At 39.4% G+C, this 24,375-nt stretch overlaps 1 protein-coding gene across 1 annotated transcript; it reads left to right on the top strand.

Moving 5' to 3' along the window:
• The first annotated feature begins 186 nt into the window (after positions 1–186).
• DHRS7 (dehydrogenase/reductase 7) lies at positions 187–20,704 on the top strand. The gene is made up of 7 exons (XM_023231742.2): positions 187–610; positions 9,638–9,790; positions 11,818–11,924; positions 12,694–12,933; positions 15,305–15,427; positions 15,927–16,142; positions 20,475–20,704. Exons 1-7 carry the CDS (start codon positions 478–480, stop codon positions 20,520–20,522), a joined length of 1,020 nt encoding a protein of 339 aa, XP_023087510.1. The 5' UTR covers positions 187–477; the 3' UTR covers positions 20,523–20,704.
• The last annotated feature ends 3,671 nt before the right edge of the window (positions 20,705–24,375 follow it).

The raw sequence follows: 24,375 nt of genomic DNA on the forward strand, positions 1-24,375 counted from the left end.
AAAGGGGATGTTCTTTCTGAATAGGAATGGAGAAGAGGGGCTAAGCAAGAATGATTCTTTGTCTCCTGGCTGTTGCTAGTTTTCCTGTACAGAGAGGAAATAATGTAGTATATAATATGTAGCTTATATTTGAATCAGCTTTTTTAAAAATACTGGAATTTTATTTGTTTATTTTTGGTAGAGACAGGGTTTCCCCATGTTGCCCAGGCTGGTCTCGGAAACCTGAATTCAAGCAATCTGCCTGCCCCGCTGGGTGTGGCGCAAGAGGGCGCGGGCCGCCCCAGGGAGGCGAGTGCGGCCGCGAGTGCTGAGCCCCGGGCGCCCGAGCGGCTCCTCCTCCCGGCCTGCTCCCTGGGCAGAGCCGGGGCGGTGCCGCTCTGGGCTGGCTGAAAGGGTGGCGCTGCGATCCCGCAGGGCAGCGACGCGACTCTGGTGCGGGCTGTCTTCTTCCCCTGGAGCTGGGCGTGCGCGGCCGCGATGAACTGGGAGCTGCTGCTCTGGCTGCTGGCGCTGTGCGCGTTGCTCCTGCTCGTGGTGCAGCTGCTGCGCTTTCTGCGGGCTGACGGCGACCTGACGCTACTATGGGCCGAGTGGCAGGGACGACGCCCAGGTGAGGAACTGCCAAAGCCGCTACCGACTGGGAGGCCGGGCTCGGAGCTGCCGAGGCATGTCCGGGTCTCCAGGGGTTCCGCGGTGATCCCGGATCCTTTGCGGGTTGCATGGAGCTTCCCGAAGGCCTGGCTGCGCCTTACGCGGGGCTGCGGGTTGGGAAGGAAGACGCGAGGGCTGAAAAGCCCCTTTGTCTTCTGGTCGGAAGATGACACGGACTTGCCATTCAGGCTAGGAAACCTCTCCAGGGAGTGCCAAACTATAAGAGGGCACTGGAGTCGGCGGGGTCCCTGAGGACTCTGACACCTTACTCAAGACTCAAGGGATTCTAGTGTTGTCTCAGAGGACAATACTCTGAGAAACAGTGAGTGTCCCCCTGCGTTTGTAAGGGAACCTCCTTCGTAAGTACTGGAAGCCCCGTCATTCTACTACCTGGAGTTGTCTAGCGTCCACTTCTCACTCCTGCTGTTTTGAAATAAAATCTGAGATAATCCGAAGTCACTCACCTACCTACTTGTTGGGATGAAAGTTGAACACTAGAAAGAATTGAAATGGCAGTTTGCTGGAGTGAGATGATTGTTGGCATACTGCCTATCTCACTTTATCTGTGTCTTGCTTCATATTTGACATTGTGTTTGTTTGCTATATGTAGGCTCTGTGCTCAGCGCTTTACACCCATAACCTTTAACGTTTACAACTCTTACAAGGTAGGCATTATTAGTCTTATTTTCCAGATAGGGAAACTGATGTTCAGAGAAATTAAATGACTTACCAAAAGCTAGGCTTTCGATCCTTAAGGACTTGGGGAAGTGGGGTTTTCCTGGACCAAGTTTCTGGTGTAAAAATACTCAAAGCATGTTACAAAGTTTGCTTGGAAAAGATAGTAGCTCAAAAGATAGACTATGTTGTGGGGGCACTATGGGTTGGGCGTTGAGGGGGGTGATATTTATCCCAAGGTGAGAATTGCTTCTTGTGGACCAAAAAAAAAAAAAAAAAAAAAAAATTCTGGTAATACAGTGGTTTGTGCCCCTCCAAAGCTTAACCCTACCCGAGAAAATGTTATTCCTTAGTATTTCATTTTTCTGGTTGTGTTTTCTTGGGTATAGCATGTGCAGCACTGACATTGAGTTCACGAAAAATGCACAACATAGACGCGACAGCAGTGCTAAGAAACTATGGCAAGTGATTGGGCTTTCTCCTTTTAAAGCCGGAATCCCAAATACTGCACAACTTCATTAACCAAGGGCTTTCTCTTGATTGATTGTTCCATCCCAGTGGGGGAATATGTGTGCCTATTGGCTGCCATTGGCTGCCTTGCAGACGTTGTTTGTGTTTGATCCTTAGTGCTTTTGTGTTCACTTGGACTTGAAGAATTAAATGAAAATAGATTATATTTTATAATTTAATCCTACAAAAATATTCAACCCATCAAATTATGTCAAGTGCTAAAAAGGAAAATTATTGACAACATCTGAATGAATATCTCTAAGCTACTAAAAGTTATTTTCTTATATTAAGGAAAAGTTAAAAGTTAAGATCATTGATAATTTTAAGAAATTCATTTAATATTTTCGGTTATCTTTTGCTGGAAAAGAACAGTTTGAAGGATTTTAAATTTAATTACATTGTTATTATTATGTAGTTATATAATTTGCAAATTTGCACATGTAGTTTGATAAATTGCTATTTATCTAAGTAAATAAGTTACATAAAAGTTATTTAGCAAAAATCTGGCATGGAGGCATGTACCTGCAATCCCAGCTACTCTGGAGGCTAAGGTGGGAGGGTCATTTGAGTCCAGGAGTTCAAGACCAGCCTGGGCAGCATAGTGAGACACTGTCTCAAAAACCATAAAAATGTTTTTCAGCAAATATAGTTATAAAGTTAGGTGTTAATAACTTTTAAATTTTAATTTAACGTTTAACTTAATCTTAAAATTTAGTCATATGCTTATTAACCAAGGAGTAAGCTTTCTTTCTTTTTCTTTTTTTTTTGAGATACAGTCTTGCTCTGTTGGCCAGGCTGGAGTGTAGTGGTGTGATCTTGGCTCACTGCAACCTCTGTCTCCTGAGTTCAAGTGATTACCCTGCTTCAGCCTCCCTAGTAGCTGGGATTACAGGTACATACCACCATGTCTGGCTAAGTTTTGTATTTTTGGTAGAGCTGGGTTTTCGCCATGTTGGCCAGGCTGGTCTGAAACCCCTGACCTCAGGTGATCCACCCCATTCGGTCTCCCAAAGTGTTGGGAACACAGGCATTAGCCACCATGCCTGGCAGAAGTAAACTTTACAGAACTCCTTTTATGTATAAAGCACAGATATATGTACAGTACATAAATGATATACAGTGTATCTGTAGAATTAACATTTCACAGGAGAGTTTTAGGGGGAAAAAAAGTCTAAAAAGATTCCTGGTGGAGGTAGGGAGTGAAAAAGAAGAAAAGATTAAAGGAAAATTGAAATAGACTCAGATTCCCAAAACAGCTCAGACTGGAGAGATGAGCAGACTCTATCAAGATGGAAAAAGAAAAAAAAAGTATCCTTCTTGACTTCTCTGTAGGTTTATTATATTTTGTCCCTTAAAAAAAATAGCACAGTTACGTAATACAAAAGTAAAAAATACAAAAAGATATATAGTAAAAAGTAAAGAGCTTTCTCTGACCCTTGTGCCCTAGCTACCTAGTATGCCTCTCTGGAGGCAGCCACCATTTCCTGCCTCTGCTGTATCAGTCTAGAGAAATTCTGTGCATTTCCAAGCATATATCTCACATGGTGATATATATATATATATATTTGATAGACAAGGTCTTGCTTTGTCACCCAACCTGAAGTGCTGTGGCATGATCATAGCTCATTGCAGCCTCAAACCCCTGGGATCAGGCAATCCTCCCACCTCAGCTTCCCCAGTAGCTAGGACTACAGGTACAAACCACCACACCTGGATATTTTTAAACTTTTTGTAGAAACAGGCTCTCACTGTGTTCCAGGCTGGTCTTGAACTCCTGGCCTCAAGTGATCCTTCTGCCTTGGCCTCTCAAAGTGCTAGGATAACAGATGTGAGCCATCAAGCCCAGCCACACATGGCGAAATTTAAGGGTGACTAATTTTAGACATTAAAATGGTCCAGAAAAATCCATGGCAGAAGTCTAGAGGAGGAAAAATTTCAGCAACAGCACATGTGAGCAAAACTCAAGTTTTTGTTAACAGTAACCTCAATAGGAGTCAACTGTGAAGTGGCTGGCAGAAAAGATTAGGCAACATTGGGTTGCATTTGTAGACTTCAGTGTCTGAAGCAACAGCTGCAAACAACAGATGTCTCCTGACTAGCTGCTTGTATGTGCCGGCCTCTGTGCTGGGCACTGGGGACACTGCAGTGACTGAATCGGCCACAGTCCAGGCCCTCATAGACCCTACCTTCTGGGGGACAAGGGAAGTGATTTTTGTCATCTCATCCTGCTCTGCACTGCCCAGACCCTACCGAATCATGTGTCCTGCCCTAGACAGTACCCTTTAATAAACAGGAACATTGACCAACTAGAATTGATGCAGGTGGGCGTAAGCAGTAAGAGCGAGGAAACCTGATACCATGTCATGTAAGGGAAAGTGGAGGAACTGGATAGGTTTATTTAGCCTTAGAGGAGTAAGAGATGAAAGGACTTAGGGAAGACATAATGGCTGTCTTCCCTAACAACTGTGAAGGATTGTTATTTGGAAGACAGTTTTGATTTCTTTTCTTTTCTTCCCTAAACAGCTTTTTGTAAAACAAGACAGCAGAATTGCAACACAATTTAAGTGTCTGTGTAGGTCACAAAAGAGATGCAAAATGTTTGCAGTATGATTAGTATGTATTCATATAGTGAGTCATTCTTACACCTATACGTAAGATACTTCCATAAATTAAAAGTAGCCCAGCTCTGATAACCATAAGCTATATTAGTGGATCCCTTTTCCTAATATAACATTTTAGTATTACTTCTGATATTGATTCCCTTAACAAATGGAGTCTACAAACTGAATTTTTAAAAATTGTTAAAGGTGACTAAAACTCTGTAAACGGAGTCGTTCAGTTTACAGAAAATTCTGGGAGAACAAGCAGGATAAAACTGAGCAAGATTTTCAATAAATATGCATCTGAAACTCTCCCATTTTTCACAATTCTGATACTAATATATTCTTAAGGAATTTTGCAAAAGTTAATCTGCTGAGGAGAAATAAACCTTAAGACCAAACTCTTTGTAACTGTTCTCTTCCAGATGTGGTATATTAAGATTAGTCAAAGTTGGCCAGGCGCGGTGGCTCACGCCTGTAATCCCAGCACTTTGGGAAGCTGAGGTGGGCAAATCGCTAGAGCTCACAAGTTCGAGACCAGCCTGGGCAACATGCAAAACCCTGTATCTACAAAAAAATACACACAAAAAAATTAGCCGGGCGTGATGGTGCACGCCTGTAGTCCCAGCTACTTGGGAGGCTCAGGTGGGACGTTGGCTTGAGCCTGAGCCGTGGAGGTTGCAGGGAGCCAAGATCATGCCACTGCACTCCAGCTTGGGTGACAGAGTCAGACCTTGTCCCCTCCCCCACCTCCCCCCCCATGCCCCCCAACCCCCGCCAAAAAAAAAGCTTAGTTGAGCTTAATTTACTCTCATATATTTCCCAAAAGATCTACTCTGTGCCAGAGATAACACAAATCTGGAGTGAAATATTTGGAGTTGGTTACTAGTATTTTACCAGTACTTTTCTACCCTATTTCTATTTTCCCTTAAGCTTTTCTATTTTAAACATACATGACCATAATTTATATCTTTTCAGATACCAAGTAGGTAATTTTGTAAAGAAAAGATATATATATATATATATATATATATTTTTAAGATAGAGTCTTGCTTTGTTGCCCAGGCTGGAGTGCAGTGGTACTATCTCGGCTCACTGCAACCTCCACCTCCTAGAGGTTCAAGCAATTCTCCCTGCCTCAGCCTCCCAAGTAGCTGGGATTATAGGCGCCCACCACCATGCCCAGCTAATTTTTGTATTTTTGGTAGAGACGGGGTTTCGCCATGTTGGCCAGGCTGGTCTTGAACTCCTGACTTCAGGTGATCCTCCTGCCTCGGCCTCCCAATGTGCTGGGATTACAGGCGTGAGCCACTGCACCCGGCCAAAAAGAAGTTTTTGACAACAAAAAATTATCTTCCCAGATTGACAATTCAGTTTCAATGAAAAATCTTCACTTTTATAGCCTCTTTTTGTTTTCAATAGATTAAAGAGAAACTAGCAATTCTATCTTAGTATTAAATATCACAAATGAGAAGCCCTAGCTGAGAAAATGTCTTCATTTGGTTAAGTTTCAACAATTAAAGTTCAGGTTACTCTCAGAGATGATTAAGTATTAAAATTGCTTTTACAAATGTGAAAACAATTTTTCCCTAGGGGAGGGGAGATAGGAAAGAAGAAGCCAGTGGAGAAGGGGCCCAAGAAGGTGGATAGGGTACATGAAGCTGTACAGTCAGTACCTGATTTGGGTCACTTTTTCACAGCATGATGGTAATTTTCTTGTATATCTTACTAAGCCTGTAATAAAAGACAGGGCTAAACCCACAAATCAGAGCAAATTTTATAAAACATTCATCTTTAAGTTTCATAAATGTGTACTATTCTAAATCACATCTCCAATACATCTGCACATTCCCATAGACTAACATAATACACAAACTTATGGAAGTCTCCTGTTATGCTATGAATGTTGTCTACATCTGACATTAGCTTTATAAATATTCAATGAAACCACAAACAAAGGTACTATCACGTTTGAAATCTGTCCAATATATAAAGAAAGATCAGCCACAATTCCATAAAACAGAAGGGCTTCAATTCTATATTTCTTTTGCTTTTTGTGTCAGTTGTTTGAGAAACACTAGAAACTGACGTGAAATTGTCTGTGTATTGTCCAAGAACTTGGTTTTCTGATGTTAGCTTGAGATTTTCTTCTATAACTGCATCTCCCCTGACAGATCTTCAAGTGTATGTTGGAGTTCCAACACTTGATTAATAAGCTGTGTTTTTTCCTCCAGTTCCAAATGATTTTCAGCATCAACTGCATCCATGTCAATATTTGTCCTTTTGGGTAACAAACTTCTGGGCCTTAGATACAAAATCCTTGATGAATGTTTGAGACACTGGGAGAGGGAGGGATGGGGAGGATGCCTCAGGCCGGACACTTGGACCCACCGACACCAGAAGTTTGACTTCTTCTTTGTCAAACCACAAGGCAGGATTACTGCACACTGCTACCAGTTGATAGCATTTACAAGCTTATCACATCAGTATAAAATAGATCCCTTGAATGATTAGACTTCCCCAAAAAAGGAGCTGAAGCTTCAGAGATAATTAGCTTCCTCATCCTGTGAGGGAATTAGAGATGGGTCAAGGGCTTGAGAAGAGAATTCTCAAACTGGAGTGGGAGTTGCACTGTCACTTTCCTTTCAACTCTAAGAATCTACTTTCAGGGGCTCTTAAAGGGAGACCATTATGTATACCAGATTCTGTGGAATCGGGAAACAAATGGTGCTAGATAAAAAAGTTTCTTTAGGGTGGGAGGAAGAGGCCAGAACTGTGATTGTATTAAAGGTTTACACCATCAGCTTTAAATATTTGCTTAGTTGTGTAAACATCAAGAAGTCTTCGTTAGCTCGAGGCTGGTTAGTAAATCCTGTGTTTCTAAAACAAATAATATTCACTTTAGAGTCTGATGATTGCAGAACTTGAGAACGACAAGTAGTCAATGAATGAATAATGATTATCTGAATAGATGTTATATTGTTCTTGATAAAGTCCTATAGGAAGGTTGCCCAATTGTGCCTTTTACGAAAGCACATTATATGACAGGAAAGCATTGTAGCCCAGACATAGTATTTGGGATGTTCCCATCCGTTGCTGAGATTTTTTTTTGTTTGTTTGTTTTTGAGACAGAGTCTCACTCTGTCACCCATGCTGGAGTGCAGTGGAGCAATCTTGGCTCACTGCAACATCTGCCTCCCAGGTTCAAGTGATTCTCGTACCTCAGCCTCCTGAGTAGTTGGGATTACAGAGATGCGTCACCACACCTGGCTAATTTTTGTATTTTTTGTAGAGAACAGGTTTCATCATGTTGGCCAGGCTGGTCTTGAAATCCTGGCCTCAAGTAGTCTGCCTGCCTTGGCCTCCAGGCAAGTGCTGGGATTACAGGTGTGAGCCAACGTACCTGTCCTTAGTTGAGATATTTACATGAAACCTTTTTCCTAAGGACAAGTGGTATTTTCTTGAATGTCTAAGAAACATTTTGGTTTTAAATTATTGATCATATTTAAATGTATATCATGAAATAGTGGACGGTGTGGGCTTTGGAGCTAGATATACTTGGGCTTATATCCCGGCTTTGCCAGGATTCTTGGGTGTTTGTTTATTCAGGAGTTATTTATGGAGCCTTTTCAATATTCCAGTCCTTGCTAGGCACTGAGGCCACACCAATGAACAAGGAAGACAAGGTTCTACCCTTAATGGAATCTACTGACCAGGGGGGACAAATTAATCTCTGTAAACCTCAGTTACCTTTTCTGTAAAACTGAGATAATAATACCTTTTCATACAGTTCTGGTGAGGCTTTTAATAGATAATGTGTTAAGTACATAGGAAGTAATGTAAAAATGTTAAGCCATTAGAATTTGTAACCCCGTTTCCCTGGCTGGAGAAGTTAGGAGACATAGGTTATTAAGCGACTGTTCTATGTTTTGCTGTAGTGAAGTCCATCTATTAAAAAACTTGAGCAATAATTATAATTGATGTTTATTAAACACTTAGTATGTACTGGATATATCCTGCCCTGAGTGCTTTCTATGTTTTAACTCATTACTCAACAATCACATGAAGGATGTGTTCTTATTCATTACATTTTCAGTTGTGGAAAATTAAGGCACCGAGTTCTTACCTGGGAACATTTCAGTGCTGTGTGTGTTGGAGCTGGCATTTGAACCCTGGCAGTCTCCAGGGATGGTACTGTTAACATCACAGTTAGGATTTAGAGCTGTTTAAAACACTGCAATCATTTCCTGATTTTAACTTTTCTGATCTAAAATAAGAAATATGATGTTAAGTGATACCTTGTTTAATATTTTTGATAACATCTATTTTATTAAATAAGGTACACAGGAACTTTGCATAAAAGTGACTTTACGAGTTCAGAGAGACAGTGAATATCATCTCCTGCAGTGCTAACAAGTTCTTCATTGGAGAAAAGAATAAACCATTTGTCATTGCTTTAGTACTATAACATTTTTAGTTGTTAAGAGGAACATAATTGGAGAAGCAGAGTACAGTATTTCATCTCTCTGTAATATGCATTTGTTCTTGGGTGAATTACTATATTTTCCTAAGATGAAAGCTCAGGCATCTGGGGAGCATTTTTACAAAATGACCTTGAGCTGATAGGCATCGGGCATGATTGGCAAATGGGGAAAATATTACTTTAAAAATCTAGGATGTTTCCATCAACAGCACAGAACTTGGTATATTTAGATTCTTCATCAACCTCCACTGCAAAGTATTAGAATCATGTAATTAAAAACTGGATGGGACCTTCAGCCATCATCTAATCTGAATGCCTCATTTAATGGCTAAGGAAAGTGAGTCCAGGCAGTGATTTCCTATTTAGTTAGCCTGTTTATCTTATCTATCATATTTATCTTATCTGTTTGTCATAAATAGAGCCTTGGGGTGAAACCATGGGGTTACAAGGCTTACCTTGAAGTAAAGTCTGGAAGAGTCATGAAGGTTCTGTAGTCTAGGAATACTATGTTGATAACTGTTGTTAGTATGATTTGTATTAATGCTTTTTTTTTAGTTAAGGAGACGCTTTCTTAGAATATTTCAAATTTTAAGCTCCATACATCATGCCTTCATATTTAGTGGTATTGTTTAAGGCTCTCTTTTCTTTTTTCTAATCTTTGATTTTCTATTGTAATTCATTGCTTATTTTCTTCCTTCCATTGTCATTCCTTCCATAGAATGGGAGCTGACTGATATGGTGGTGTGGGTGACTGGAGCCTCGAGTGGAATTGGTGAGGAGCTGGCTTACCAGTTGTCTAAACTAGGAGTTTCTCTTGTGCTGTCAGCCAGAAGAGTGCATGAGCTGGAAAGGGTGAAAAGAAGATGTCTAGGTAAGCAGATCTGAAATAGCAGTGGTGCTTCCTAGAAATAAATCAGAATCCAAACTGAAATACAGTTTTGGGACTTTCAGAGAGGAGTGAGATTTCCCCATGGCTCCAAATGCTCTAAGTGCTTCGTCTCAGATCCTCTCCTTTTTGTCTTAATTGGCTGCCCTTGCCTTTTCTTCTTTTCTGCCACCTTTCTATGCTTTTTTTGCACTGACTCTTGGCATTAGGGAGTGACCAACAATTGTATCAAATGCTGGTGGATTTTTAGTGACCAAGTGACTTAGATTTTTGTCTTAGACAAAAAACAATTGGGTTCTTATCCATGACATATGTGTATCTGATCACAGAAATTAGGAAGAATCTTCATTCATTTTATTAACATGAATGATATTAACGTATCAGATATTAAAATCATATGGGATAAGACTTTTATTATATAGGATAAAAGAACAGGAATGGAATTAGGTTTAAAAAATACAACTTGAGGTAATACTTTCATGTTCACATAAAGGGCAACAGTGTTAATATTTTTGTTTGAGTTTTGGTGTAGTTATGTTCACTTTTTTCTTTTTGAGATGGAGTCTCACTTTGTTGCCCAGGCTGGAGTACAATGGTGTGATCTTGGCTCATTGCAACTTCCGCCTCGCGGGTTCAAGTGTTTCTTGTGTCTCAGCCTCCTAAGTAGCTGGGACCACAGACGTGCACCACCACACCCAGCTAATTTTTGTATTTTTAGTGGAGACGGGGTTTCGCCATGTTGGCCATGCTTGTCTCGACCTTCTGACCTCAGGTGATCTGCCTGCCTCGGCCTCCCAAAATGGTGGGATTACAGGTGTGAGCCACCGCGCCCAGCCATTATGTTCACATTGAAAGCAACCTCAAGTTATTATTTTAATGCAACATTTATTAATAGTACCTAAGTTATTTTTTTCATAGAACAGGAAAGTTATTATTTTTCATGGAACATTTATTAATAGTACCTAAACTGAGATGATTTTGAATTTTCCAACAGACCATTTTTTGGGCCATCTCTCTACCTGTCATTCTTTTAAATATTTAACTTTGCTGATCGAGCTAATCACCCAGAAATGAGTGAGTTGCCACAGTAGTGCTCAGCAGGGCCATGGGCCTCTTTCATGATACTTCTTTCAAAGGCCTCTTGTGTTTTTGCACTGGGCCACTTCTTTTGGTAGTTGTTCCTCTGCTGCTGTGACTTGCAAGTCCTGTACTGGTGGAGTAGATGAACCAGGTCAGCATTTCTTACCTGGCACAAGGCGGTTTCCTTTTATCTTGCAGATCTGTAGTGCCCACTTTTTCATTTAATACAGTTGATGTTTCACAATTAACTCCTTTGCCCATGAAGTCTTTTTACCTCTTATATTTTCTATACTTGCTTGTTTTTCTTACTGATGTTACTTGTATTTCAAGGTTAGAGTCCAGGAAAATTAGTTTCAGTTGTTCTTTTGATGAACAGAAAGAGCCAATCACAACTCAGCAGCATGTTTCTTGGATGGGAATTTCAGGCATGTGTCCTTTTCCCTGTTTAATTCCAGGAATCCTTAGCCTCTGGAGAGAAGCTTCTATGTGTCGTTTGACTGTAGGACTCTAAGCTTCTTACTGATTTTAAGCACAAATAGCTGTTTTGGGTTAGAAGAGCAACTCATCTTTGTGAGCCTATCACAAAACAAAGGTACCTCTGTACTTCTAAAGAAATTGCTCCAAAATTTTTGCTCTTTTCTAGTTTGCAGTTTGTAGTATAATCTTGATTTCTGCCAGAAATCAAGTTGTAAAGTTAAACTGCATATTCAAGTTGCCATTCTATTTCCTGTGAGGCCAGCCAGCATTTTGTCTGGTAAGACATTATCATTTAACCACTAGTCCTCTTCCTGACCACCGAGAGGAACTTTCACAGGGCCACCCGGAAATGAGTTTGTTGCCAACTCCTGTTGCAGGGTGGATGTTAGTGGGAGTAGCAAGGAGCTTGATTGAACTATGGTATGACTTCCACACAAATTTTTGTCTTTATTTAGAGAACGGCAATTTAAAAGAAAAAGATATACTTGTTTTGCCCCTTGATCTGACTGACACTGGTTCCCATGAAGCGGCTACCGAAGCTGTTCTCCAGGAGTTTGGTAGAGTAAGTAGCATCTTATATTGATACAGTCTTGCTTTGAAGTAACTGCAGAAGAGATTCCCATCCGTGGTGCTGTCATACAAAGGGCTTTAGGCAAGTGGGGTCCATGCAGTGAGATCGGGCCCATGAGTTGGGCCCCTTAATCTCTTGAGTCTTTGGCGTTATGGAATTAGTACTTTTCATGTTTTAACAAGTACACATTCCTCCATGTAGAACAACAGAAGCTAAAAATTCACAGCTGCTTTTATTTAATTTTTTTTGAGACGAAGTCTTGCTCTGTTGCCCAGGCTGGACTGCAGTGGTGTGATATTGACTCACTGCAATCTCCTCCTCCCGGATTTAAGTGATTCTCCTGCCTCAGCCTCCTGAGTAGCTGGGATTGCAGGCATGCACCATCATGCCCAGCTAATTTTGGTTATTTTTTAGTAGAGGCAGGGTTTCCCCATGTTGGTCAGGCGGTCGTAAACTCCTGACCTCATGATCCACCCTCCTTGGCCTCCCTAAGTGCAGGGATTACAGGCTACTGCGCCTGGCTGGCTGCTTTTATTTATTTTTATGACAATTATTAACTTTCATAAAAGGTCACCTAAAATGGGAATTTAATTCCACAGGTAAATTCGGGGTTTTATCTTTTTAATTTCTGACTTCTGGAAATATACCGTTGTTCCACTGATTCTTGAAGTTAACAATATAACCAACCATCTGTAAGAATTCCATCAGTCTATCCACAGGACATCCCCCAAACACCCCTTTTCTGATTTTATTTAACTAGATCGATATTCTGGTCAACAATGGTGGAATATCCCAGCGTTCTTTGTGCATGGATACCAGCTTGGATGTCTACAGAAAGCTAATAGAGCTTAACTACTTAGGGACGGTGTCCTTGACAAAATGTGTTCTGCCTCACATGATCGAGAGGAAGCAAGGAAAGATTGTAACTGTGAATAGCATCCTGGGTATCATATCTGCACCTCTTTCCACTGGATACTGTGCTAGCAAGCATGCTCTCCGGGTAAGGCTGCTCAAACTCAACTCTGATAGAACTGACTTAAATGTGTATGTGGGAGATATGGCCATCGCCATGTGAGGTCCTTGGAACTGGGAAGTGATGTGGGGAGATAGAGAGACCCAAGGAGACCTTTGGTAGAGGACACCCCCAGTAGATGCTAAAAAAGACTTGATCCACACATGCCTCTAACTTGTTGAACAAATAAATATGTATCAAGCACTGCATTGTGCCATGCAGTACAACAGACCCTGGGGATATAAAGATAGTAAGATGGGGTCTCTGCCCTGAAAATGTGTATCATCTAGTTAACACATCACTCTTTACCTTGTCCTTATTCCTACCACATCTTCGTGGAAAATTGGGGGTCCACTTTTCCTTTCTTCTACATACACTTCAGGATGTACTTTTTCCTCCCCATTTCTGTGACTTCTTTTCTTTGCCCCTTACAGTTGGTGTGTGTTTTGCCTGGTCTAATTATATACGCATGTCAGAAATAGGTACTTCCCACAGGATGATTATTCCTGGTCTCATATCCTTACTGGGAAAAATTTTGACTGTATTCACTCTGGTTTCATTGGAAGAAGAAAATCTAGTCAAGGCAGAGGCAAGGAGAAAAGCTTGATTTGGATTGCATAAGTTATAAGGTATAGATATTAGAAATGGATGAATTTTTAATGATGGCTTAAGACTGGATATAAAGAAATTATAAGGCCAATAGGAAAAGAATGATTAAAGAAGACACAAAATTTATATTTAATGCTGTTGAAGTCAGTTTAAGTAGAATGTTTCACTGTTGGAATAAGGAGATGCAATAGCTACATGGTCATCATGGTTTCATGCAAATTTGAAGCTTTGATTCTTTAGGACATCTTTTTTTCTGCTGCAAAGTGTAGACAACTGCAGACAGTGATGAAGCACAATGCTACACTGATGATTTCCTCATATTTAGTAACAGGCATCAGTCACTTCCTGGAGAGCAGTTGGGCAAGCCTCAGGCAGGCAGATGGGGGAGGGCGGCCACCCATCTGTTTGGCACCATGTATCTCATAAGATATGCCGGCTGCTTTCAGTAAACACAGATGAGCTGTCTGGCCTGCCCTGCAAGACTCATTATTTTATTACTGGATTTGATCCTATGATAAAATGTGGCAGGTTGAGACTGTAGTTACCAGGAAACTCTTTTTGAAGAGCACATTTCCTTCTCAGATTCTCAGTAAGCTACAGAATTAACTTGTTTATCATTGAAAAGTTTACACACAATACTAGATGTGATTTCAAACAAGGAGAGGTTTTAGTGTTTGATGTATTGGCTTGCTTGGTATCCTCTCTCCTCTTTTGCTACAGAGAGGCAGAAGGTTAAAGTTATGGGAGTTTTCCATTAATTTACCAAGGCTTTTTTTTTTTGTTTTTTGTTTTTAGTTCATCTCTGAGTCAGGGACTGTATTGGTCTCTGATCATAAACCCTCATAGCCCCTCTGTTTGTTGGGGTCAGCATTCAGGGCTGATAGTTGTTTAACATTTTTGGATCATATACAGATGTACTGTGGGTTAGCTGTTTAGGCTTTTCAATAGCTAACCCAGCCTTATAACAATGTAATCTTGGAAGATTTCCTAATTTAGGAAGAGATGAGAGGCAGTAGATTTCTGTTTACTCCCCATTGGTTTAGAAATGGTCAGTATCTTTAAGTCTAGAAGGTCTAGTCTGTTTTACACAAGTCATTCAGTAGGCAATCATATTACATTTTTAATTAGCCATGTACCCTCTTATTACCCCAAAAGATAAATGTTTGCAGAAATGAATTAATTCTGTTAAAATAGCAATATACATGGGAAAAGTGGAAATCATTCTTTGTGATAGTTTCTGCGAAGTACTAATCCCATCTTCCTCACCTTTGTCCCAAACATTTGCACTTTAGACTACTTTGGGGAATAAATAGAAACTCGACCTAAGTGATTCTCAGTGGAGGACATACACCCCTTTTGGAGTGGGGAGAGGAGGACTGGTATGAAAAGGGTGTATCAGAATCTTCAGGGTAGTTTTTTTACCTATCCAGTGCATGCCTACCATAAAAATCATTGATGGCAAGACCCATCACTATCAAAGGGGGTGAACCATTTATACCTGGAAAGAGCTGAGAATGTCTGTTCTAGATTGTCTCCAGTCTACAGTTTTAAGTGCCTCCAGTCTACAGTCTACAGTCTACAGTCTACAGTTGTCTCCAGTCTACAGTTATAAGTGCCTAATAAGCTTGCATGATCACACTCCCTGTTCTTTACTCACACATTTTAGAACATATTTTGATAAATCATGAGATACGTGTCTGTATTTATTTGCCGTCTTTTCCTCCTTTTTTTTTTTTTTTTTGCCTGTTAGGGTTTTTTTAATGGCCTTCGAACAGAACTTGCCGCATACCCAGGTATAATAGTTTCTAACATTTGCCCAGGACCTGTGCAATCAAATATTGTGGAGAATTCCCTAGCTGGAGAAGTCACAAAGGTAAAAATTTCTGGTTGGGAATAATTAGAATGTTTACTAGTTACATATTGGCATTATATATTAGTGTTGTATCACTGTATATCAGAGTTTTTGTCTTAGAACTGCTTTTGTGTGAATTATTCACAAAACAACTTCTGCCATTATGAAAATTGTTTATGGAATTTCATTTGCTAAATGCATTGTCTTAATAGTTTGATTTTTATTACAAAAGTAGTAATTGTCTTTAAGCACATTAGGGTGATGCAATTCTAATTAAAAGCAAAGAATCTTCACCTTTTAGTTAGCCTGTGCTGAATTATCTAGTAAGCATATGGTTTCTGTTAGGCTTTTTGAAATATTACAAATAGTTTATAAACTCCCATTAGTACTTATGGAGACTCCTAAGGGGCATAAAGCTCCATTAAAGGAACCACTCACCTAGATGGCATTTGAGTCCTTTCCACCTTAAAGTTCTGTGAAATTGCTTGGATAAATTCACTTAATTTTTAAATTTTCTTAGACTATAGCCAATAATGGAGACCAGTCCCACAAGATGACAACCAGTCGTTGTGTGCGGCTGATGTTAATCAGCATGGCCAATGATTTGAAAGAAGTTTGGATCTCACAACAACCTTTCTTGTTAGTAACATATTTGTGGCAATACATGCCAACCTGGGCCTGGTGGATAACCAGCAAGATGGGGAAGAAAAGGATTGAGAACTTTAAGAGTGGTGTGGTAAGACCAATTTCTAAGTTTCTTACTAATATGTATCAATCTTGCAGGAAGGTACAGAATTTTCCAGTGTTTAAAAAACTTTCTGGCTGGGTACAGTGGCTTATGTCTGTAATCCCAGCACTTTGGGAGGCCAAGGCAGATCACTTGAGGCCAGGAGTTCAAGACCAGCCTGGCCAACATAGCAAAACCCCGTCTCTATTAAAAATACAAAAAGTAGCCGGGCATGGTGGTGCACGCCTGTAATGCCAGCTACTTGGGAGGCTGAGGCATGAGAATTGCTTGAACCCGGGAGGCAGAGGTTGCAGTGAGCCAGGATGGTGCCACTGCACTCCAGCCCGGGTGATAGAGTGAGACTTTGTTTCAAAAACAAAAAAACCTTTCTAACCTTCCACCAGTCTCATGATATAAGGAAAAATAAATAAAAAATATTTTATTTCCATGCTTATCTTTTGGTTTAGTATAAATTACTAGTCTTGGAGAGAGAAGGTTTTTTACAAGGTAAAATCAAATCAAAGATTGCCATTTTTTTCTTCTGTACATACTGCTTGACCAGTGTGTGTGTCAAAATGTTCTTTCCTTACTGTTTCTCCCCACCAACTCCTACCCAACCTACCAGTCTCAACTCCCATGTCACCTCCTTGGAATGGTACCTGGCTTTCCCTCCCACTTCTCCCCAGGACCAGATGCACCTCAGCCCTTGTGCTTTCCTGTCAAAGCACTTACTGCGTTGTTAAAACAGATGCATGCGCTTTTACCTCATTCCTGAAGTACTCAGCACATCTAAGATGTGCCTATTCCCCTGTCTAAGGAAATATGCTGATGATCATTCTTTCAGCACTCATTCTTTATAGCAATTAGTTGGGGAATACTATTAACCATTTCTGAGAAATTGTGACCGTCAAAAGAATTTAATTTATAGACAGTACAGGAAATGTGATGAAGCAAACAAAAAATTGTAGATTATGCAGCAAAAGATTATTGCTGAGGATGGTTTTTATTGTTAGCCTTTGATATACTTTGTTACCACCTTCTTTTAGAAATGAATCAATAGGGTTTGATAGATAAAAAAAGAATTATAAAACGGGATCATACTATACATACCTGCAAATATTTAAGTAATCCACTAATTGTTAGACATTTAATTTATTCCAACTCTTTGCAGGGCAGTGAAAATGAATTGGGGGTAAAAAGTTACAAACACAACAAAATGCTTAAGAGACATAAAAGGTTATCAGATTGGGTCATGAACTAAAATGTCCAGAGTGTGAACAATCACAAAGGAGCTTTTCATTTTCTACCAAGTAGTAATGTGGAACAGTTTGCTTTGGGCCAAATCGCTTGCGAGTGTTTTGGTATTGTTGGGACTTGGTAGTGTGGGTAGAAGCTCTAAAGGTAAAGCTTCATCAAAGATTAAACCTGAGTTTTAAACATGGAGGACAGCTGATGCAGTAGCTTTGTGCCCAGTGATGGAAAGAGTTGAGAGGGACAGGCCACTTTACTACAGAGGAAGCACAGTCTCCTGGCAAAGAGCATGCAGCCTGGTGCTAGGCTACCTGGGTTCAAATCCCAGCTGTGCCCCACGCCCTTAAAGCAGGTTACTTCTCTATCACTCAGTCTCCCCATCTATTAATATAAGATGGAGATTAGTGATAATAGTGCCCAGTCACAGGATCGTATGGAATTACATGAATTTAATATATGAAAAGCACTTAAAACACAACTTGGAGTGTTCTAAGTGTTAGCTATTGTGCTTTTTTTCCCCTTCTCATCTTGAGTTAGATATAGCAGGATATTCAACTTCCTTAATGATCAAAAATTTTCATTATAATTGACACATAAAATTATATATATTTAAGGTATACATTATGATGATCTAATACACTGTAAAATAATTACCACGATCAAACTAATTAACACATCTGTCACCCACAGTTATCTTTTTATTGTTATGGTGAGAACACTTAAAATCTACTTTTTTAGCAAATTTCAAATATGCAATACAGTATTATTAACTATAGTCACCATGCTGTATATTAGATCCTTAGAATTTGTAAGTTATAATAACATAAGTTATTTATCTTATAACTGAAAATTTCTAATAGTTTTTTCCTTTGAGACAGGGTCTTGCCCACTTGCCCAGGCTGGAGTCTGCAGTGGCGTGATCATGGCTCACTGCAATCTCCACCTCCCAGGCTCAAGCAATCCTTCCACCCTAGCCTCCTGAGTAGCTGAGGCTACAGGCGCACACCACCATGCCTGGCTAGGTTTTGTGGTTTGGGTAGAGACGGGTTTTTGCCATGTTGCCCAGGCTAGTCTTGAACTCCTGGGCTCAGGCGATCCACCTGCCTTGGCCTCCCAAAGTGTTGGGATCATAGGTGTGAGTCACTGTGCCTGGCCAAAATGTATACCTTTTGACCACGATCTCCCCATTTCCCCCATCTTCTGGCTCCTGGCAACCATCATTCTACTCTGCCTTTCAGTATGACTTTTTAGATTCCACATAAGTTAAATCACATAGTACTTGTTTTTCTGTATCTTGCTTCTCTCACTTAGCATTAATGTTCATTAATTATCCATGTTTTCACAAATGCCAGGAGTTCCATCGTTTTATGGCTGAAAAATATTCCATTGTGGAACAGTATTCCATAAACACACACACACACACACACACACACACATTTTCTTTATCCATTCATTCACTAATGGACACTTAGGTTGTTTCCATATCTTGGCTATTATAAGTAATGCTAAAATGAACATGGGAGTGTAGATATCACTTCAAGGTTTCACTTCCTTTAGATTTATATCCATAAGTGGAATTGCTGGATCAGATGGTAATTCTATTTTCAATTTTTTGAGGAATTTCCATATTTTCCATAATGTGGGTACTGGTTCACATTCTCAATTAAAGTAATAGGGCAGATAAAGAATATATTATGGAAGTGATTTTTTCAGAGAGGGACCAGGGACTAGAGAATTTCAGTCCCACTGTAATAGTATTTCCAGAAATGTCCATATGAAGGGTATTTTGTTTTGTTTAGAGAACATCTAACTGTAAAATATAAACAGCATTTAGCAAATCTCACATTTTTTTTACACCTGGGCTTTTCTAAAAAAAAAATAACAGCCTTTTTCTTCCTACCACCATCTTTGAAATATTGCTTATTATATAGTCTTACTACTTTGTTGCTCTTTATTATGATAAGCTGGGCATTCTGTCATCTCCCAAAGCAATTTGTAGGACATAACACCTCATTCTTTATAGTTTATACTCTTCCTCGCTCCCATTATTTTATATTTTACATATATGTGTATATATATATTTTCTTATTGATAAGCATCTAAGAAAATGCTAGTATAACTTATTTCAAGCTAATAGTACTTGTTGTTAACTAGAATTTGCTTCTTTAGTCTAAGAACATTATGTCTGGAACTTTGTTTTTATGAATCTTTATTATTTTTAGGGATCAATAACAGTGGCTACACTGACTTTTGTATTATCATTATTATTTTGTCTTTCTTAGTGCAAAGTTTTGGAAGTGGTAAATGCATATCTTCCCAAAAGAAACATCACATCTTGGGGATTATCAAGTTGCCTTGTTTTATTCCTTAAGCAATATACAAAAAGTTCACAAATAATTTTTTTTCATTTTTCTTTTTTTTGAGACAGAGTTTCCCTCTTGTTGGCCAGGCTGGAGTGCAATGGCGCCGTCTCAGCTCACTGCAACCTCCGCTTCCCGGGTTCAAGCAATTCTCCTGCCTCAGCCTCCCGAGTAGCTGGGATTACAGGCACACACCACCACGCCCAGCTGATTTTTTATTTTTAGTAGAGATGGGGTTTCACCATGTTGGCCAGGCTGGTCTTGAACTCCTGACCTCAGGTGATCCGCCCACCCTGGCCTCCCAAGGTGCTGGGATTACAAGCTGAGCCACAGTGCCTGCCCAGCTACAAATAATTTTAAAGCGTTATCTCCCATATATTTCAATTCTACATAATCTGACTTATTGTTTTTATTTATTAGGGCAAGGCAGTGTAGGTATGATATGCTGATCCATAAAAGTCATTATGGAGAATTTAGCATTACAGTCCAATGCTATTTATGCCTCCTCTAAACCAGAGATGATGCTAAACTCATTAGAGGTACTTTTGTGTGCATCTAAAATTTTGGCTATGATTTTTTAATTCTAATTTAAGCAGTTTCTCAAATTTTGTGAAGATTCTTAATAGTGAACCATAATGATACAGCTCCTCAAAACAGAAGGACTTAAAATGTTAAAAACTGGGGTAAATAGGAGTAGGTACTGATTCATGTTTCTGTCCCTCTTTTACAGGATGCAGACTCTTCTTATTTTAAAATCTTTAAGACAAAACGTGACTGAAAAGAGCTCCTGTATTTTTCAAGCCACTGGAGGGAGAAATGGAAAACATGAAAACAGCAATCTTCTTATGCTTCTGAATAATCAAAGACTAACTTGTGATTTTACTTTTTAATAGATATGATTTTGTTTTCAACATGTAATGAAATAAAAAATAAATAATTTAAAAGATTGCCATGAATCTTACAAAAAAGGTATTAACTCATACTATATTCTTGGATAAAATAACCTTTTAAAATACTTTAGCACATATGCTTAAAATCTAAGTTAACAGATTTGTCTTAGTCCGTTTGTGCTGCTGTAACAAAATACCACAGATTTGGTACTTTATAAACAATAGAAAAATCTGTTTCTCGTGGCTCTTGAGGCTGGGAATTCCAAGACTAAGGCATCAGCAGAATTAGTGTCTAGTGAAGGCTGATCTCTGCTTCCAACATGGCACCTCACTGCTGCATCCTCCACAGTGAAGGAATGCGTGTCCTCACATGGTGGAAGGGACAGAAGGGAAAGAGGGCAAAAATGCGTTTAAAAGATCATTTAATCCCATTCATTACTCAGTCACCTCTTAAAGGCCACATCCTTTTATACTGTTGCCTTGGGGATTAAGTTTCAACATGAATTTTGGAGGGGACAAAAACATCCAAACCATAGCAACATAAATGTATAGAATATTTCACACAAAGCAGAGTGCTGGGTAATGAGCAGATATAAAGAAGTATTTGAAATTACCTTACCTCCAGGATGCTTATATTCTTAGAAAAGTTGACAGGTAGAGATGGCTGTAATTTGAAGCAGTAGGTAGGATTCATTGCACCTATTATTTATTAAACACACTTTGTATGTCTTCTGCTGTACTGGGAGTGCTTAGTATTAGTTAATTAACTCATTCCTCATAACGGCACACTAAGATAGATGGTATTATCTACCTTTATAGATGAAGAAAGAGCAACAATGTTTTACTTTTCCAAGGTCAAGGTCACAAAGCTAGTAAGGGGTAAAGCCATGATTAGATTCAGCTCAGGAAGATTCCACTGGCAACTTCTTACTTCTATAATTAGTTTTACTTTAATGTTTAACACCTTACAGCAGAAAACATGCACAGGCACTAATAGAAAATCAGCAGGCGTAACAGGTAAAGAAAAACATGGTCCCTATCTACAAGCAGTTCACAACTGAGCTGCAGCCAAAGTGACATACATAAAATAACTAGAATTATTATTGTTGGGCAAGTTGGAAGCCACCCAAGTGGCTGTCCTTGGAAAAAGGGGAAGACGACATGTGGTAGAGGTACACCATGAGGTATAGCTGGTAGAAGCAATGGAATAAATGCATACATAACAACATGGATATGTACTAGAGGCATGGTAAAGAGTGAAGAAATAGAGAAGCAACGCTAACACAATACTGTTCACATACACAAATGTGCATAGAAGATAGTGCTCATTTTGCAAGAAAACATACAACCTAATTAGATACATATTTAGGTATTGTAATGGTTACTTAGGATGGGGAGGAAACGGGGGGTGCACTATGGGGACAAAATATAATAAAGAGAGGACTCTTGCGTGACCAGTGATGAAAATTGGAATAACAACATTATTTATTGAATGCAAAACACCAGTTATAAAAATGAAAAGATTGGAATAATTCTAGAATGCCACAAAATAACATATGTCATGTGGCCTGGTACAGACTACAAGCATAATAGTTCAGAAAAGGGAGATTTGCAGATAGAAGAGTGTGGAAGCTCTTTCTGATGAAGGTGTCAATTGCACTGGGCCTTGAAAGAAAGGAATTTAGATAGATGAAGAGAAGCTTCAGGAAGCCAGATTCCAGGTCAGTTTTGTTTTATTCATCACTGAATCTCTGGTGCCTGCCTAGCATCGTGCCTGCCGATGTCTGTTCAACTACTCCAGCCAATGCATGGTAGAAGACATATACATATTAAAATCTTTAAAGATTCATCTGTATGGATTTTTTTTTTTTTGGAGATGCAGTCTTACTCTTGCCCAGGCTGGAGTACAGTGGCACCATCTCAGCTCACTGCAATATCTGCCTCCCGAGTTCAAGCGATTCTCCTGCCTCAACTTCCCAAGTAGTTGGGGCTGCAGGTATGCACCACCATGCCCGGTTAAGTTTTGTATTTTTAGTAGAGATGGAGTTTCACTGTGTTGGCCAGGCTGGTCTCAAACTCCTGACCTCAAATGATCCACCTGCCCTGGCCTCCCAAAGTGCCACCACTCCTGGCCTGTGTATGGTATTTTTCTATGGCATGTAATTTTCTGTACACACCCTCTTTCCTTCTTAGGCCTTTTTGTCAACAGCCCAAGATGGAAAAGGCAGCTTTATGTCAAGGTTTGTCAAAGACAGTCAAGAGCTATGAAAGCCAAATGTTCACATTTAACTTTTCTGAAAGTATTTATTATTCACCATCGATGTATTTCTTAATCATTATCCTGAGTGGTCTTTTTAAGTAGGAAGAAAATGGTGTGTTCATTAGTCCAAAGCTGAAACAAGTTGGGGTTGTGTAAGGTGACAGTAGGTGAGTTGGTAAAAGAATTAGCAGAAGTGACAGCTTTAGTCTGCTCAACTACTGGATTCACCAGTAAGCCACATGAGACCTCAGTCACAATCAGTAATTCAAAGGCAGATTTAAATATAAATATCCTGTTATTTCTGACACCTTTACTGAGGTATAATTGATGTATGATAAATGCCACATATTTAAAGTGTACAATTTGGTAAGTTTTGTCATATGGCTACACTTGTGAACCATAACCACAATCAAGAGCGTAAACACATGTGTCAGCCCCAGAAGTTTCCCTTCGCCCTTTTGTAATCATTTCTCCTCACCCACCCCATTCCAGGCAACCAATGATGTGCTTGCATTATTATGGATTAGTTTGCATTTTCTAGTTTTACATAAAGGTAATTACACACTTTGCACACATAAACGGCTGGCGGGAATGTCAAATGGTACAATTAATTTGAAAAAGACTCTCAGCAGTTCCTTAAACATTTAAATATACACCTATCATATGATTTAGCCAGCCCAGTCCTAGGTATTTGCCCAAGAGAAATGAAAGCTTATGGCCACATAAAGACTTGTAAATGAATACTCATAGTAGCTTTATATAATAGCCCAAAACTGGAACCAACAAATGTCCACCAACAGGTGAATGGTATAAACAAACTGTGTTACATTCTATACAGTGCAGCACTACTCAGCAATAAAAAATAATGAATTATTGATACATGCAACAACATGGAAGAACCTCAAAGAAGCCAGGGCATCTGGGTCTGGAGATTTCTTTTATCAGGAGATTTTAAATTATGAATTTAATTCTTTAATGGTTATAGGATATTCAGATTATTTCATCTTGGTTGAGTTTTAGTAGTTTGTGGTTTTCAAGAATCGGATTATTTATTCTAAGTTGTCAAGTATAAGCTGAAAGTTACAATATTTTCTCATTATCTTTTTAATGACTGCCTGATTTGTAGTGATATTCGCCATTTCATTCTTGATAATAATGATTTGCATTTTTTTCTTTTTGTCAGTCTTTCTACTATGGATTTTCTTGATTTTTTTCCGAAGAACCAGTTTTTAATGTATTTTTCTATTTTCAGTTTCATATATTTCTGCTTTTTGTTATTTCCTTTCTTTTGCCTGTTTCAGGTTTATTTTGCTATTCTTTTTCTTGTTTCTTGTGGTGGGAACTTAGGTTATTGTGCTGAGATCTTTCCTCATTTCTAATATGCTATCTTCCTAGGGATGTAGGAGACACCTCGAGGAGACACATGGGGCTGCCTATCTGGCTTTTGGAGAGACTTTGTCTGTCTACCACAAGACTAGAGT

This window comes from Piliocolobus tephrosceles, chromosome 6, assembly GCF_002776525.5.
Source record: "Piliocolobus tephrosceles isolate RC106 chromosome 6, ASM277652v3, whole genome shotgun sequence".
Classification (NCBI taxonomy): Eukaryota; Metazoa; Chordata; class Mammalia; order Primates; family Cercopithecidae; genus Piliocolobus; species Piliocolobus tephrosceles.